Source organism: Salmo trutta, chromosome 19, assembly GCF_901001165.1.
Source record: "Salmo trutta chromosome 19, fSalTru1.1, whole genome shotgun sequence".
In the NCBI taxonomy this organism is placed as follows: domain Eukaryota; kingdom Metazoa; phylum Chordata; class Actinopteri; order Salmoniformes; family Salmonidae; genus Salmo; species Salmo trutta.
The window spans coordinates 14299986-14316204 of NC_042975.1; the positions used below are offsets into that span (position 1 = coordinate 14299986).

Below are 16219 nucleotides of genomic sequence, written 5' to 3' on the forward strand. Positions count from 1 at the left end.
CCCCTCAAAACCCCCTCAAGAGGGATTATTATTATGAGACTCTTTATTTTTTACGAGTGTGCATATTTGTGTAAGGTGAAAGGACGGCAAGAAGGAGGGGTTGTGATTTAGTTTCTGTGTAGGGTAACTGCCAGAGTTTTGGGGAAGATGAAAATAAAACAAATGGGGTGGAAACAGAAAAGATAATAGTAGTAAATGCAGTAAGATTAAAACCCTAGCCGGCTAGACTGATTCTTTGTAGTAAAGGGGCACTGGAATCACTGGAATATGGCTGTTAAGGCTCAGCCATATCCATGACAACACGCTTGGCGTTCCTGGGCAGACCTCATAGGCATCTGAAGGAATCACAAAATGGCAGCACACCTAAGGGCTCTGGTTAATCCACTGTGCCTGACAACTTAGGGCAGAGAAGCAGTTTTTAGCGGCTTTATGACAGATTTTGTCCAGTGCCTTTTTGGATGATTTTTTAAATGCATTTGACGACGAAATAAGCCCCACATTCTGAAAGGTTTAGGCTACTGTAGTAGTCATTGTGTTATAAATTCTGTGTCTGTTCTCAAAGTGAATGTCCAACATTAACATCTCAAGTGCAAAGAGTAATTTTTTACATTTCCTGATTCTTCTAAGAAATATTGAAATGACTCAAGGTCCACTTGACTCGCTCTGATGTCATTCTGTTATCAGAGCAAGTGTTTTCACTTGGGCTGAATCCTTAATGGCACCCTATTCCCTACCTACATAGTGCACTACTTTTTACCAGAGCCCAATGCACCCTAGTCAAAGCTAGTGCACTGTGTAGGTAGGGAATATGGTGCCATTAGGGACAGACCTGTAGGTCTTTCATCGTTTGTGTTACTGGAATATTTCCTATCAGATAGACTAACGGTTGACTGAGAGGGTTGCTATGACTCACATCAAAGTACGTGTTGTTTATCTGTCTTGGGGACTTTTCTTTGCCTAAAGAGAAATTCCACCGCTTTTCAACCTCATTTTCATAATCTCCAGCACAATACCAGTGTCTACATATTGTGAAAACTACGCATTTCTCAGTTTTGTAGAACAAATATATAAAGTGAAAAAGTTCTATGCGATGATGTCATCAACAGTAAAAAAAAATATGAAAAAACAGTAACTTTATCACTGCCAGACACAATGCTTCCTCATTGAAGTACATGGGTATCCAGCATGTCAAAGTACCGAGGCGAGGGGCGCACATCCATAGACTTCTGTTGCAAACGGAATACTACTGGACTTAATGAGGACTTTCCCAACGCCATCTGATTCATTTGTTATAATGACAACCACGGTTGGGTATTGTCACATACGTTTTGTCTACCTGATATGAATGGTTATACAGTTATAATATTCAAAAAGTGGAAATGTTTTGTGTTGCCTCTTTCAACTTATATATGCTGTATATAGACTGCCCTAACCTGACGAAGATCCTTGTGTGATCTAAACCTTTGTTTGTTTGTGAATAAAGGTACACGGTGGAGCTTATAAGTGTGCAGGCTTTATTTCTTTCATAAAATCAAAAGTTCAAACATTTTAATAACAGTGATTTTCAAGCACTATGAGATTCATGGTGACGTGGGGAGCAAGACAATACCCTCCTTCTGGCTAGAAACTTGTTGCAGGTTTTGAAAATAACTAACTTTTCCCCCTTACTTTTAATCCTGCCCTGTGATGTCACAGAGAAGCAATTTTTAGGACCTTATATTTTTAACCACAGATCACATGTAGACACTGGTATGGTGCTGGAGAAAAATATGTTGAAAAGTGGCAGAATTGCCCTTTAAAGCCCACTCATTTTCAGTTTCTGTCAGTTTGTATCTGTCAGTATCTTTTCTGATCAGATCGGTCTCTCTCGGTTTCTGTCTGACACGCACGCACGCACACACACACACACACACACACACAGGCCAGTCCCAGACATGGGTGCCCCTGGCACATCCGGGGTAGGAAGCCCCACGGGAGTCTGGCCTGATTGTTACGATTGGCTGCTCTGTGGATGTAGGTGGTGGTGGGAATGGGGTTGTTTGTGGATGAGGGGCAGGGGTGGCCACAGTGGAACCCCTCACACAGCCTGGCAGAGTCGGCACAAGAGATTGGGAATGAGGTGCAAGGGGTCACTGAAACATGTGAGAGGCAGGAGGGAGTTTAGGCACTTAGTGACAATGAGGCATGAAGAGATTTGAGATGGGGGGATTGGGGGAAATGATTGTGAGACAATGAAAAAATAAATAATGTAACCTTTATTTAACTAGGCAAGTCAGTTAAGAACAAATTCTTATTTACAATGAAGGCCTACACCAGCCAAACCCGGACGACGCTGGGCCAATTGTGCACCGCCCTATGGGACTCCCAATCACGGCCGTATGTGATGCAGCCTGGATTCGAACCAGGTACTGCAGTGACGCCTCCTGCATTGAGATGCAGTGTCCTAGACCACTGCGCAACTCGGGAGCCTGAGTGGCGAACGTTAGCAGGGAAGGAGACTACCCACAGTGTTTTCTCACAAAGTTTCACCTTACTGTTACTGTTCAGTCTCTCAACCTTCATTACACATCGCTGAAACCTTGCAAGAAAACTGCCTGCCGGTGGCCCCGTCTGTCTGTGCCCCCACCGGGTTGAATAAAGCACTGTGCTGTTTATGTCCCTCTGATAAATGTCATTCACATCAGAGGTGTCGGGGAAAAACATATCATCGAGAAAGATGACAAACCTGTGGGTGGTGTTTTTGGTTTGATCCCAAGTGTCACCCTATTCCTTATGTAGTGCACTACTTTTGACCAGGGTCTGTAGGGTTTCTATCTCTATCTCCACACTGACCCTTGCTGATTCTCTCTCTCCCTCCCACCTTCTCAGTGATTAACACTCCTAACACACTGCCCCTCTTTCACACAGTAGCTCTCTTTCTCTCTCTGAGCCTCACCCAGACGGTACAGTAGCCACAAAATACACACACCACAGATCCCCCAAGGCCAGTCAGTGTTCAATAAAACCCCAAACCACATCCCCTCGGGGTCTGGAGGGAAGGGTGTACTGTGAAAAATATGGAGGAGCTGAGAGTCAGAAGCCCTCCCTTGCTCCAAATAAATATTCCAACGGCAAATAAGGATCAAAGCTTCCTCGGAAAGCTCTGAAGCCAGTCATATTTTGTGAGGAATGCGCAAACAACAAAATAAGTTATTACAGCTCTCTCAGCAGAGAGAATAGAGCACACGGCTGCTTTCACTCATTTGATTAGTTCAATTGATTGATGGTTGAAGGTTCTGAGTTGTCCTCTTGTTGACCTCTTAATGACATTTCAGGATTTCCTCAGGATAATTAGCGTATCATTGTATAATTTGTGATTTTTTTGGTGATCTGCTGTGAAGTGAACTTCTTGAACTTTTAAATTATGTTTTGAAGTAAAAAGTAATTTCCGCAGATACATTTTGTAGTGAACTTGTGTTTGAAGATTGAACTTGTTGACCTTGTAGAATTAACTTGTTGAACTGCTGTTTAGTTCTTGGAGGCCTGTGTTTGAACAGTTGAGAAGTCTTGTGAAAAAGTAATTTCTGTGTAGGCTGGAAATTGCCTGAGTATGAGTATTAGTAGCAACCACATAGTAAGTGCTGTGAACACTACGGGTGTGCTACAGAAAAGACAAAAAGCACAGAAAACTCAGGGGAAAAAACAAGGAATTGTTACGTACTGACACGCACATGATGACCTGAAGTAGGACACAAGGTGAAATTAGAGGATTCGGCTATTTCCGTTTCTGACAGGTGTATAAAATCGAGCACACCGCCATGCAATCTCCATAGACAAACATTTGCAGTAGAATGGCCTTACTGAAGAGCTCAGTGACTTTCAACGTGGCACCGTTATAGGATGCCACCTTTCCAACAAATCAGTTCATCAAATTTCAGCCCTGCTAGAGCTGCCCCGGTCAACTGTAAGTGCTGTTATTGTGAAGTGGAAACGTCTAGGAGCAACAAAGGCTCAGCCGTGAGCCCACACAAGCTCACAGAATGTGACTGCTGTCACCTAAAAATCACCTAAAAATCGTCTGTCCTTGGTTGCAACACTCACTACCGAGTTCCAAACTGCCTCTGGGAGAAACGTCAGTACAAGAACTGTTTGTCTGGAGCTTCACGAAATGGGTTTCCATGAACGAGCAGCCGCACACAAGCCTAAGATCACCATGCGCAATGCCAAGCGTCGGCTAGAGTGGTGTAAAGCTTGCTGCTATTGGACTCTGGAGCAGTGGAAACGTGTTCTCTGGAGTGATGAATCACGCTTCAACATCTGTCAGTCCGGCGACGAATCTGGGTTTGGTGGATTCCAGGAGAATGCTACCTGGCCCAATGCATAGTGCCAACTGTAACGTTTGGAGGGGAAATAATGGTCTGGGGCTGTTTTTCATAGTTCGGACCAAGGCCCCTTAGTTTCAGTGAAGGGAAATCTTAACGCTACAGCATACAATGACATTCTAGACGATTCTTTGCTTCCAACTTTGTGGCAACAGTTTGGGGAAGGCCCTTTCCTGTTTCAGCATGACAATTCCCCGGTGCACAAAGCGAGGTCCATACAGAAATAGTTTGTCGAGATCGGTGTGGAAGAACTTGACTGGCCTGCACAGATCCCTGACCTCAACCCCATCGAACAGCTGTGGGATGAATTGGAACGCCGACTGCGAGCCAGGCCTAATCGTCCAACATCAGTGCCCAACCTCACTAATGCTCATGTGGCTGAATGGAGGCCCCTGCAGCAATGTTCCAACATCTAGTGGAAAGCCTTCCCAGAAGAGTGGAGGCTGTTATAGCAACAAAGAGAGGAACAACTCTATAGTAATACCCATGAGTTTGGAATGAGATGATGGACGAGCACATACTTTTCGTCATGTAGTGTATGATGCTGCAAAAAATGATTTTCTAAATTTGTACAGAACCCCAAATATCTCCCGTAAACTCTACTGACACATCAATTGGTTATGTCTAATGGCCAACTGTGGGGATATGCCTTTGATTACCCGGCCTGTAGAGTGAAGCACCACATCTTAGCCGAAGGAGAAGAATATACACAACAAACCTTAGAAGTGGAATACTGGAATGAGGACTGGGAGGTGTTTCGGAAGGTGGTGTCTCCTGATCTGGCGAATAGACTAAACGGTTGTTTATACATTGTACACGGGATACAAGACCAAGGTCCACCAGACTCATCTCGCCCTCCTGCCCAACTCTCGCTCTTTCCTCCTCCTCTGTTTTCTCTCGGTCTTTGAACTCCCTCCCTCATTGTTTATGTACAGTTGAAGTCGGAAGTTTACATACTGTACACCTTAGCCAAATACATTTAAACTCAGTTTTTCACAATTCCTGACATTTAATCCTAGTAAAAATTCCCTGTCTTAGGTCAGTTAGGATCATCACTTTATTTTAAGAATGTGAAATGTCAGAATAATAGTAGTGAGTGATTTATTCCAGCTTTTATTTAATCACATTCCCAGTGGGTCAGAAGTTTACATACACTCAATTAGTATTTGGTAGCATTGCCTTTAAATTGTTTAACGTGGGTCAAACATTTTAGGTAGCCTTCCACATGCTTCCCACAATAAGTTGGGTGAATTTTGGCCCATTCCTCCTGACAGAGCTGGTGTAACTGAGTCAGGTTTGTAGCCTCCTTGCTCACACATGCTTTTTCAGTTCTGCCCACACATTTTCTATAGGATTGAGGTCAGGACTTTGTAATGGCCACTCCAATACCTTGACTTTGTTGTCCTTAAGCCATTTTGCCACAACTCTGGAAGTATGCTTGGGGTCATTGTCCATTTGGAAGACCCATTTGCGACCAAGTTTTAACTTCCTGACTGATGTCTAGAGATGTTGCTTCAATATATCCACATCATTTTCCCTTCCCCATGATGCCATCTATTTTGTGAAGTGCACCAGTCCCTCCTGCAGCAAAGCACCCCGACAACATGATGCTGCCACCCCCGTGCTTCACGGTTGGGATGGGGTTCTTCGGCTTGCAAGCCTCCCCCTTTTATCTCCAAACATAACGATGGTCATTATGGCCAAACAGTTCTATTTTTGTTTCATCAGACCAGAGGACATTTCTCCAAAAAGTACGATCTTTATCCCCATGTGCAGTTGCAAACCGTAGTCTGCTTTTTTATGGCGGTTTTGGAGCAGTGGCTCCTTCCTTGCTGAGCGGCCTTTGAAGTTGTGTGGATATAGATACTTTTGTACCTGTTTCCTCCAGCATCTTCACAAGGTCCTTTGCTGTTGTTCTGGGATTGATTTGCACTTTTTGCACCAAAGTACGTTCATCTCTAGGAGACAGAACGTGTCTCCTTCCTGAGCGGTATGATGGCTGCGTGGTCTCATGGTTTTTATACTTGCGTACTATTGTTTGTACAGATGAACGTGGTACCTTCAGGTGTTTGGAAATTGCTCCCAAGTATGAACCAGACTTGTGGAGGTCTACAATTTATTTTCTGAGGTCTTGGCTGATTTCTTTTGATTTTCCCATGATGTCAAGCAAAGAGGCACTGAGTTTGAAGGTAGGCCTTGAAATACATCCACAGATACACCTCCAAATGACTCAAATGATGTCAATTAGCCTATCGGAAGCTTCTAAAGCCATGACATCATTTTCTGGAATTTTCCAAGCTGTTTAAAGGCACAGTCAACTTAGTGTATGTAAACTTCTGACCCACTGGAATTGTGATACAATGAGTTATAAGTGAAATAATCTGTCTGTAAACAATTGTTCGAAAAATTACTTGTGTCATGCACAAAGTAGATGTCCTTACCGACTTGCCAAAACTATAGTTTGTTAACAAGAAATGTGTGGAATGGTTGAAAAACAAGTTTTAATGACTCCAACCTAAGTGTATATAAACTTCCGACTTCAACTGTAGTTCCAACTCCGTCATCAAGTCCGCTGACGGAGCTTGCGTTCTGTGGCTTGTGTTCAGGACATGTGACTCTGGCCAGAGAGAACTGTTATTTCACCTCACCCCTGTGTTTTCCCTTCACCACGTCGTCTACAGTCAGCCATAGAAACACTACGTCATCTACAGTCAGCCATAGAAACACCACGTCGTCTACAGTCAGCCATAGAAACACCACGTCGTCTACAGTCAGCCATAGAAACACCCCGTCGTCTACAGTCAGCCATAGAAACACCACGTCGTCTGCAGTCAGCCATAGAAACACCACGTAGTCTGCAGTCAGCCATAGAAACACCACGTCGTCTTCAGTCAGCCATAGAAACACCACGTCGTCTACAGTCAGCCATAGAAACACCACGTCGTCTACAGTCAGCCATAGAAACACCACGTCGTCTACAGTCAGCCATAGAAACACCACGTCGTCTGCAGTCAGCCATAGAAACACCACGTCGTCTACAGTCAGCCATAGAAACACCACGTCGTCTACAGTCAGCCATAGAAACACCACGTCGTCTACAGTCAGCCATAGAAACACCACGTCGTCTACAGTCAGCCATAGAAACACCACGTCGTCTACAGTCAGCCATAGAAACACCACGTCGTCTACAGTCAGCCATAGAAACACCCCGTCGTCTACAGTCAGCCATAGAAACACCACGTCGTCTGCAGTCAGCCATAGAAACACCACGTAGTCTGCAGTCAGCCATAGAAACACCACGTCGTCTTCAGTCAGCCATAGAAACACCACGTCGTCTACAGTCAGCTATAGAAACACCACGTCGTCTACAGTCAGCCATAGAAACACCACGTCGTCTACAGTCAGCAATAGAAACACCACGTCGTCTACAGTCAGCCATAGAAACACCACGTCATCTACAGTCAGCCATAGAAACACCACGTAGTCTGCAGTCAGCCATAGAAACACCACGTAGTCTGCAGTCAGCCATAGAAACACCACGTCGTCTACAGTCAGCCATAGAAACACCCCGTCGTCTACAGTCAGCCATAGAAACACCACGTCGTCTGCAGTCAGCCATAGAAACACCACGTAGTCTGCAGTCAGCCATAGAAACACCACGTCGTCTTCAGTCAGCCATAGAAACACCACGTCGTCTACAGTCAGCCATAGAAACACCACGTCGTCTACAGTCAGCCATAGAAACACCACGTCGTCTACAGTCAGCCATAGAAACACCACGTCGTCTACAGTCAGCCATAGAAACACCACGTCGTCTACAGTCAGCCATAGAAACACCACGTCGTCTACAGTCAGCCATAGAAACACCACGTCGTCTACAGTCAGCCATAGAAACACCCCGTCATCTACAGTCAGCCATAGAAACACCCCGTCGTCTACAGTCAGCCATAGAAACACCCCGTCGTCTACAGTCAGCCATAGAAACACCACATCGTCTGCAGTCAGCCATAGAAACACCACGTAGTCTGCAGTCAGCCATAGAAACACCACGTCGTCTACAGTCAGCCATAGAAACACCACGTCGTCTACAGTCAGCCATAGAAACACCACGTCGTCTACAGTCAGCCATAGAAACACCACGTCGTCTACAGTCAGCCATAGAAACACCACGTCATCTACAGTCAGCCATAGAAACACCACTTAGTCTGCAGTCAGCCATAGAAACACCACGTAGTCTGCAGTCAGCCATAGAAACACCACGTAGTCTGCAGTTAGCCATAGAAACACCACGTAGTCTGCAGTCAGCCATAGAAACACCCCGTCGTCTACAGTCAGCTAGTGAGAAAGAGAAAGGAAGCATCATCAGATTAGTCACCTTCTCCCTGCATCTCTGCAAGTTCCACTAACGAGTCTGTTTCCAGCCACCCCTTTAGACAATCCTTCCAGCTTTGAACACCTTTAGGCTGGCCAGCTTCCTGCCTGGAGATGTGATTCTAGGGAGGGGGGCGACGGACAGTAGTAGGGGCTTATCTAATGAAAAGATAACAAGCGTAATCGGGCACAGCAACTGTATAAAAATGTATGAAATGAGTGCCCTCGCGAATGTAAATCACCCACATTTGATCGTTGCAAGTTCTTAGAAAAAACAGTGATGAAGATCAGAGTGTGCGCTAGTGGAGGGAGGCAGCAGGCTGCTAGCAGGCAGCAAGCAGTAAGGCATCAGTCTGGGAGGCAGCAGTAAGGCATCTGTCTGGGGGTCAGCAGTTAGGCATCTGTCTGGGGGGCAGCAGTAAGGCATCTGTCTGGGGGGCAGCAGTTAGGCATCTGTCTGGGGGGCAGCAGTTAGGCATCTGTCTGGGGGGCAGCAGTTAGGCATCTGTCTGGGGGGCAGCAGTAAGGCATCTGTCTGGGGGGCAGCAGTAAGGCATCTGTCTGGGGGGCAGCAGTTAGGCATCTGTCTGGGAGGGCATCTGTCTGGGAGGCAACAGTAAGGCATCTGTCTGGGGGGCAGCAGTAAGGCATCTGTCTGGGGGGCAGCAGTTAGGCATCTGTCTGGGGGGCAGCAGTTAGGCATCTGTCTGGGGGCAGCAGTAAGGCATTTGTCTGGGGGGCAGCAGTAAGGCATCTGTCTGGGAGGCAGCAGTAAGGCATCTGTCTGGGAGGCAGCAGTAAGGCATCTGTCTGGGGGGCAGCAGTTAGGCATCTGTCTGGGGGGCAGCAGTTAGGCATCTGTCTGGGGGGCAGCAGTAAGGCATCTGTCTGGGGGGCAGCAGTTAGGCATCTGTCTGGGGGGCAGCAGTTAGGCATCTGTCTGGGAGGCAACAGTAAGGCATCTGTGTGGGGGGCAGCAGTTAGGCATCTGTGTGGGGGGCAGCAGTAAGGCATCTGTCTGGGGGGCAGCAGTTAGGCATCTGTCTGGGGGGCAGCAGTTAGGCATCTGTCTGGGGGGCAGCAGTTAGGCATCTGTCTGGGGATTTTTCAGGCCTCACATTATTTGCATGGTTTTACATCAGACGTGTTGGCCAGGGAAGGGGAGGCAGTGTGGAGAGCACAGTGTGAGTGCGTCCCAGATGGCACCCTATTCCCAATAGTGCGCACTGCTTTTGATCAGAGCTCATAGGGAATATGATGCCATTTGGGACTCAGTGTGACTGTGTAAACACCCAGTACACTACCCAGCCTCCGACGCAGTGAGGCAGGAGCTGTGGTGATGAGGTTGATGACCTATTTAAGATAAGAGACAGAGAGAGGCAGAGTCTGGCAGGAAGCATAGCGGTTAAGAGCATTGGGCCAGTATCCGAAAGGTCGCCGGTTTAATCCCAGGGCCGACTTGGTGAAAAATTGCTGTGCCCTTGAGCAAGGCACTTAAGCCTAATTGTTCCTTTTAGTCACTCTGGATAAGAGCATCTGCTAAATGGCTAAAATGTTAAATGTACAATTATCACACCACTTCCTTTCACTCAAAGGTCATGATTTAATTACCAGGTGGAGGAGGTGACGAGGTGTTTGGCATGCGTAAAAGAGTGTGTGTGTTTGTGTGCGCACTGATAGAACTGGAAAACCCCCGTGGGCTGGTTTGGGAACGTGTGTGTGTGGGGGGGGTGGGGGGGGGGGGGGGGGGGGGGGGATGGATCCGTACAGAAATCTTCACGGGCTCCCTTTCCAGTGGGTCTTCCTGAATCCACAGTGAGAAGGACCTGAGGCGCCGGGAAGGAGGTGATGATGACTGCAGTTTTACTCTCTCTCTCTCTGCCCCCCATGGTTCCCTGTGCACTACAAATACATCCCCATGTCTGGACAGACATGGCATCTGTTTGACCATATGTTTCTATCCTTAATGTACACCTTTCACTGTTCACTGTACACGTTTCACTAAACTTAAAATATTTCAGTTCATGAAAGAAATATAAAAAAAAGACTTAGTTTTTCTGTGTTGACAGGATGCTACCAGAGGTGGGGCGTATCCCATTCTACTGGCCAGGGCAGGGCCGGGGGTGTGAGCTGGGCCTGGGTCTGGGCCAGGGGGACATGAAGACCACCAATGAGCCCCATAGCCGCTATGACCTGGATGACATAGACGTGTCCTGGCTGGAGCTGGTTAACCTGGAGCTCAGAGAACTGGGTAAGAGACTTCTCAAATGGCACCCTATTCCCTATGTAGTGCACTACTTTTGACCAGGGGTCATAGGGCTCTAGTAAAAGGTTGTGCACTATATAGGGGAATAGGGTTGTATTTGAGATGCAACCCTCAAATCAACAACAGGACTTTATTAGCCTTTTGTTTTGTTACAACTGTTCATTTGAGCATTTAGGCTAGAATAAGATGCAAGAGCTACTAAAACAACTTGGTTTATTCTCACTCACTCATTCATCCCTATGCCACCTGCTTGAGGTAACAAATGCTTTCCCATAGGTTTGTTTACTCTACTACTATCAGCGTTCTACATGCTGTTCTATGACAATGTTATTACAGTTTGACCATGTTACCACAGTATGACTGTACCACCTTGATTCCTATGTGTCACTCTGCCTCGTCAATACTTTAAACGGCAGGCTCACACACACACAGTATTCCTCAATCCAACTTCACAACTCTGTTTAATTGCCCCCACACGTCTGACCTATGATCCAGCCGTCAGTTTTGGGGTCAGAAGGGTGCACCTCTCTATTCTCTATGTCCACACAGAGGGATCTTCCCACTGTTGCATCCTGGGTCTCTGCCAGTCACCCAACCACTCTCTGTCTATCTGGCCTAGACTACTGACAAGTGCTGACCTGTCTCTCCACATCGCAGATCCAGTTTATTTGCAATCTGATCTTGCGTTTATAGATTAGAAAAATAATTGCATTTTAAAATCCCGCAGGCCCGGGTTTATTTACTCTGCTTTTTAAAAGATTATGAAATCCCCCCCCCCCTAATGTACGTTCAGTGTGTTCCAGCTGTAATGAGTTGCTTCTCATAACCCCAATGGCTAGACTAAACAAACACTTGCATGATTGTTGCTGGGTTATGAGGTCACATTGCAACACTGATAGGCTGATAGAAAAGATGAAGAGAATGCTTTCTTTCAATCTCTCTCTCATGTTCTCTCCCTCTACCAACATCCCTCTCCATTTATCTCTAGCTCTCATTCTCTCAGACACGATTATGCATGTACATGCAAATGTTACGACTGAAATGTTTGTTCCTCTAGCCTCTCCCTATTTACAAGATGTAAATGTCAGAGGCTCAGAAGTTAACGGATAACTAAACTCAGCTTCCTACTGGTTTGCTTTTAAAAAACAATCCATCTTTAATCTCTGAAGACCGTATGTACAGTGCTGTGAAATAGTATTTGTCCCCTTTCTAATATCTGAACTTTTGCATATTTTTGATACTGAATGTTATCAGTTCTTCAACCAAAATCTAATATTAGACAAAGGAAACCTGAGTGATCAAATAACACAAACATTACATACTTATGTTGTCCAAAAAGTTATACTTATACTACTAATAAAAGTAACAAGTAATTGAAGAACAGCAGTACCGGTTAGTTGAGGTAATATGTACATGTAGGTAAAGTTATTAAAGTGACTATGCATAGATGATAACAACAGAGAGTATCAGCGGTGTGGGGGGGGGTGCAAATATTCTGGGTAGCCATTTGATTAGATGTTCAGGAGTCTTATGGCTTGGGGGTAGAAGCTGTTTAGAAGCCTCTTGGACCTATACTTGGTGCTCTGGTACCGCTTGCCATGCGGTAACAGAGAGAACAGTCTATGACCAAGGTGGCTGGAATCTTTGTCAATTTTTAGGGCCTTTCTCTGACACCGCCAAGGAAGCTTGGCCCCAGTGATGTACTGGGCCGTACACACTACCCTCTGTAGTGCCTTGCGGTCGGAGGCCGAGCAGTTGCTATACCAGGCAGTGATGCAACCAGTCAGGATGCTCTCAATGGTGCAGCTGTAGAACCTTTTGAGGATCTGAGGACCCATGCCAAATCTTTTCAGTCTCCTGAGGAGGAATAGATTTTGTCGTGCCCTCTTCACGACTGTCTTGGTGTGCTTGGACCATTCTAGTTTGTTGTTGATGTGGACACCAAGGAACTTGAAGCTCTCAACCTGCTCCACTACAGCCACATCGATGAGAATGGGGGCATGCTCGGTCCTCTTTTTCCTGTAGCCCACAATTATCTCCTTTGTCTTGATCACGTTGAGGAAGAGGTTGTTGTCCTGGCACCACACTGCCAGGTCTCTGACCTCCTCCCTATAGGCTGTCTCGTCGTTGTCGGTGATCAGGCCTACCACTGTTGTGTCATCAGCAAACTTAATGATGTTGTTGGAGTCGTGCCTGGCCGTGCAGTCATGAGTGAACAGGGAGTACAGGTAGGGACTGAACACACACCCCTGTTTTGAGGATCAGCGTGGCGGATGTGTTGTTACCTACCCTTACCAGCTGGGGGCGGCCTGTCAGGAAGTCCAGGATCCAGTTGCAGAGGGAGGAGTTTAGTACCAGGGCCCTTATCTTATTGATGAGCTTTGAGGGCACTATGGTGTTGAACCCTGAGCTGTAGTCAATGAATAGCATTCTCACATAGGTGTTCATTTTGTCCAGGTGGGAAAGGGCAGTGTGAAGTGCAATAGAGATTGCATCATCTGTGGATCTGTTAGGGCAGTATGCAAGTTGGAGTGGGTTTAGGGTTTCTAGGATAATGGTGTTGTGAGCCATAACCAGCCTTTCAAAGCACTTCATGGCTACAGATGTGAGTGCTACGGGTCAGTAGTCATTTAGGCAGGTTACCTTAGTGTTCTTGGGCACAGGGACTATGGTGGTCTGCTTGAAACATGTTGGTATTACAGACTCGGACAGGGAGAGGTTGAAAATGTCAGTGAAGACACTTGCCAATTGGTCAGCGCATGCTCGCAGTACACGTCCTGGTAATCCGTCTGGCCCTGTGGCCTTGTGAATGTTGACTTGTTTAAAGGTCTTACTCATATCGGCTGCGGAGAGTGTGATCGCACAGTCTTCCGGAACAGCTGGTGCTCTCATGCATGTTTCAGTGTTATTTGCCTCGAAGCAAGAATATAAATAGTTTACCTCGTCTGGTAGGCTTGTGTCACTGGGAAGCTCTCAGCTGTGCTTCCCTTTGTAGTCTGTAATGGTTTGCGAGCCCTGCCGGTGTCGTACGATTCGATCTTAGTCCTGTATTGACGCTTTGCCTGTTTGATGGTTCATTGGTGGGCATAGCGGGATTTCTTATAAGTTTCCGGGTTAGACTCCCACTCCTTGAAAGCGGCAGCTCTAGCCTTTAGCTGAGTGCGGATGTTGCCTGTAATCCATGGCTTCTGGTTGGGGTATGTACGTACGGTCACTGTGGGGACGACGTCATCGATGCACTTATTGATGAAGCCACTGACTGATGTGGTGTACTCCTCAATGCCATTGGAGGAATCCCGGAACATGTTCCAGTCTATGCTAGCAAAACAGTCCTGTAGCTTAGCATCTGCTTCATCTGACCACTTTTTTATTGATCAAGTCACTGGTGCTTCCTGCTTTAAGTTTTGCTTGTTTTGCTTTTTTTCAGACCTTTATTTAACCAGGTAGGCCAGTTGAGAACAAGGTCTCATTTACAACTGCCACCTGGCCAAGATAAAGCAAAGCAGTGCGACAAAAACAACAACACAGAGTTACACATGGGATAAACAAACGTACAGTCAATAACACAATAGAAAAATCTGTATACAGTCTGTGCAAATGAAGTAAGGAGGTAAGGCAATAAATAGGCCAATAGTGGCGAAGTAATTACAATTTAGCAATTAACACTGGAGTGATATATGTGCAGATGAGGATGCGCAAGTTGAAATACTGGTGTGCAAAAGAGCAGAAAAACAACAACAAATATGGGGATGAGGTAGGTAGTTGGTTGGATGGGCTATTTATAGATGGGCTGTGTACAGCTGCAGCGATCGGTAAGCTGCTCTGACAGCTGACGCTTAAAGTTAGTGAGGGAGATATAAGTCTCCAACTTAAGTGATTTTTGCAATTCGTTCCAATCATTGACAGCAGAGATCTGGAATGAAAGGCGGCCAAAGTAAGTGTTGGCTTTGGGGATGACCAGTGAAATATATCTGCTGGAGTGTGTGCTACGGGTGGGTGTTGCTGTGGTGACCAGTGAGCTAAGATAAGGCGGAGCTATACCTAGCAAAGACTTATAGATGACCTGGAGCCAGTGGGTTTGGCGACGAATATGTAGCGAGGACCAGCCAACGAGAGCATACAGGTTGCAGTGGTGGGTAGTATATGGGGCTTTGGTGACAAAACGGATGGCACTGTGATAGACTGCATCCAATTTGCTGAGTAGAGTGTTGGGAGGCTAATTTGTAAATGACATCGCCGAAGTCAAGGATCAGTTTTACGAGGGGAAGTTTGGCAACATGGTGAAGGAGGCTTTGTTGCGAAATAGGAAGCCAATTCTAGATTTATTAGAGAAACCAAGGCTGTTGAGTCTGCCGATAAGAATACGGTGATTGACAGAGTCAAACGCCTTGGCCAGGTCCATGAAGACGGCTGCACAGTACAGTCTTTTATCGATGGTGGTTATGATATCGTTTAGGACCTTGAGCGTGGCTGAGGTGCACCCGTGACCAGCTCGGAAACCAGATTGCATAGTGGAGAAGGTACGGTGGGATTCGAAATGGTCGGTGATCTGTTTGTTCACTTGGCTTTCGAATACTTTAGAAAGGCAGGGCAGTGTCCCCCTTTGAAGAGGGATATGACCGTGGCCGCTTTCCAATCTTTAGGAATCTCAGACGATACGGAAGAGACGTTGAACAGGCTAGTAATAGGGGTTGCAACAATGGCGGCGGATAATTTTAGGAAGAGAGGGTCCAGATTGTCTAGCCCAGCTGATTTGTAGGGATACAGATTTTGCAGCTCTTTCAGAACATCATCTGCCTGGATTTGGGTGAAGTAGAAGCATGGGGGGCTTGGGCGAGTTGCTGCGGGGGGTGCAGAGCTGTTGGCTGGGGTTGGGGTAGCCAGGTGGAAAGCATGGGCAGCCGTAGAGAAATGCTTATTGAAATTCTCGATTATCGTGGATTTATCAGTGGTAACAGTGTTTCCTAGTCTCAGTGCAGTGGGCAGCTGGGAGGAGGTACTCTTATTCTCCATGGACTTTACAGTGTTCCAAAACTTTTTGGAATTAGTGCTGCAGGATGCAAAAAGCTAGCCTTTTCTTTCCTATCTGAGTGTGTGTATTGGTTCCTGACTTCCCTGATTATTTGCATATCGCAGGGACTATTCGATGCTAGTGCAGTACACCACAGGGTGTTTTTGTGCTGGTCAAGGGCAGTCAAGTCTGGAGTGAACCAAGGGTTAT

The 16219-nt window shown here is 46.3% G+C and overlaps 1 protein-coding gene across 5 annotated transcripts in view; it reads left to right on the plus strand.

Annotated features, from left to right (window-relative positions):
- LOC115154029 (protein Jade-1) overlaps window positions 1-16219 on the plus strand; it is a 221316-nt gene that overhangs the window by 107524 nt on the left and 97573 nt on the right. For all 5 annotated transcript variants that reach the window (XM_029699806.1, XM_029699805.1, XM_029699807.1 and 2 more), the window contains one exon: window positions 10802-10983. In XM_029699806.1, coding sequence (XP_029555666.1) covers window positions 10802-10983 — 182 coding nt within the window. The remainder of the gene's footprint in view (window positions 1-10801; window positions 10984-16219) is intronic.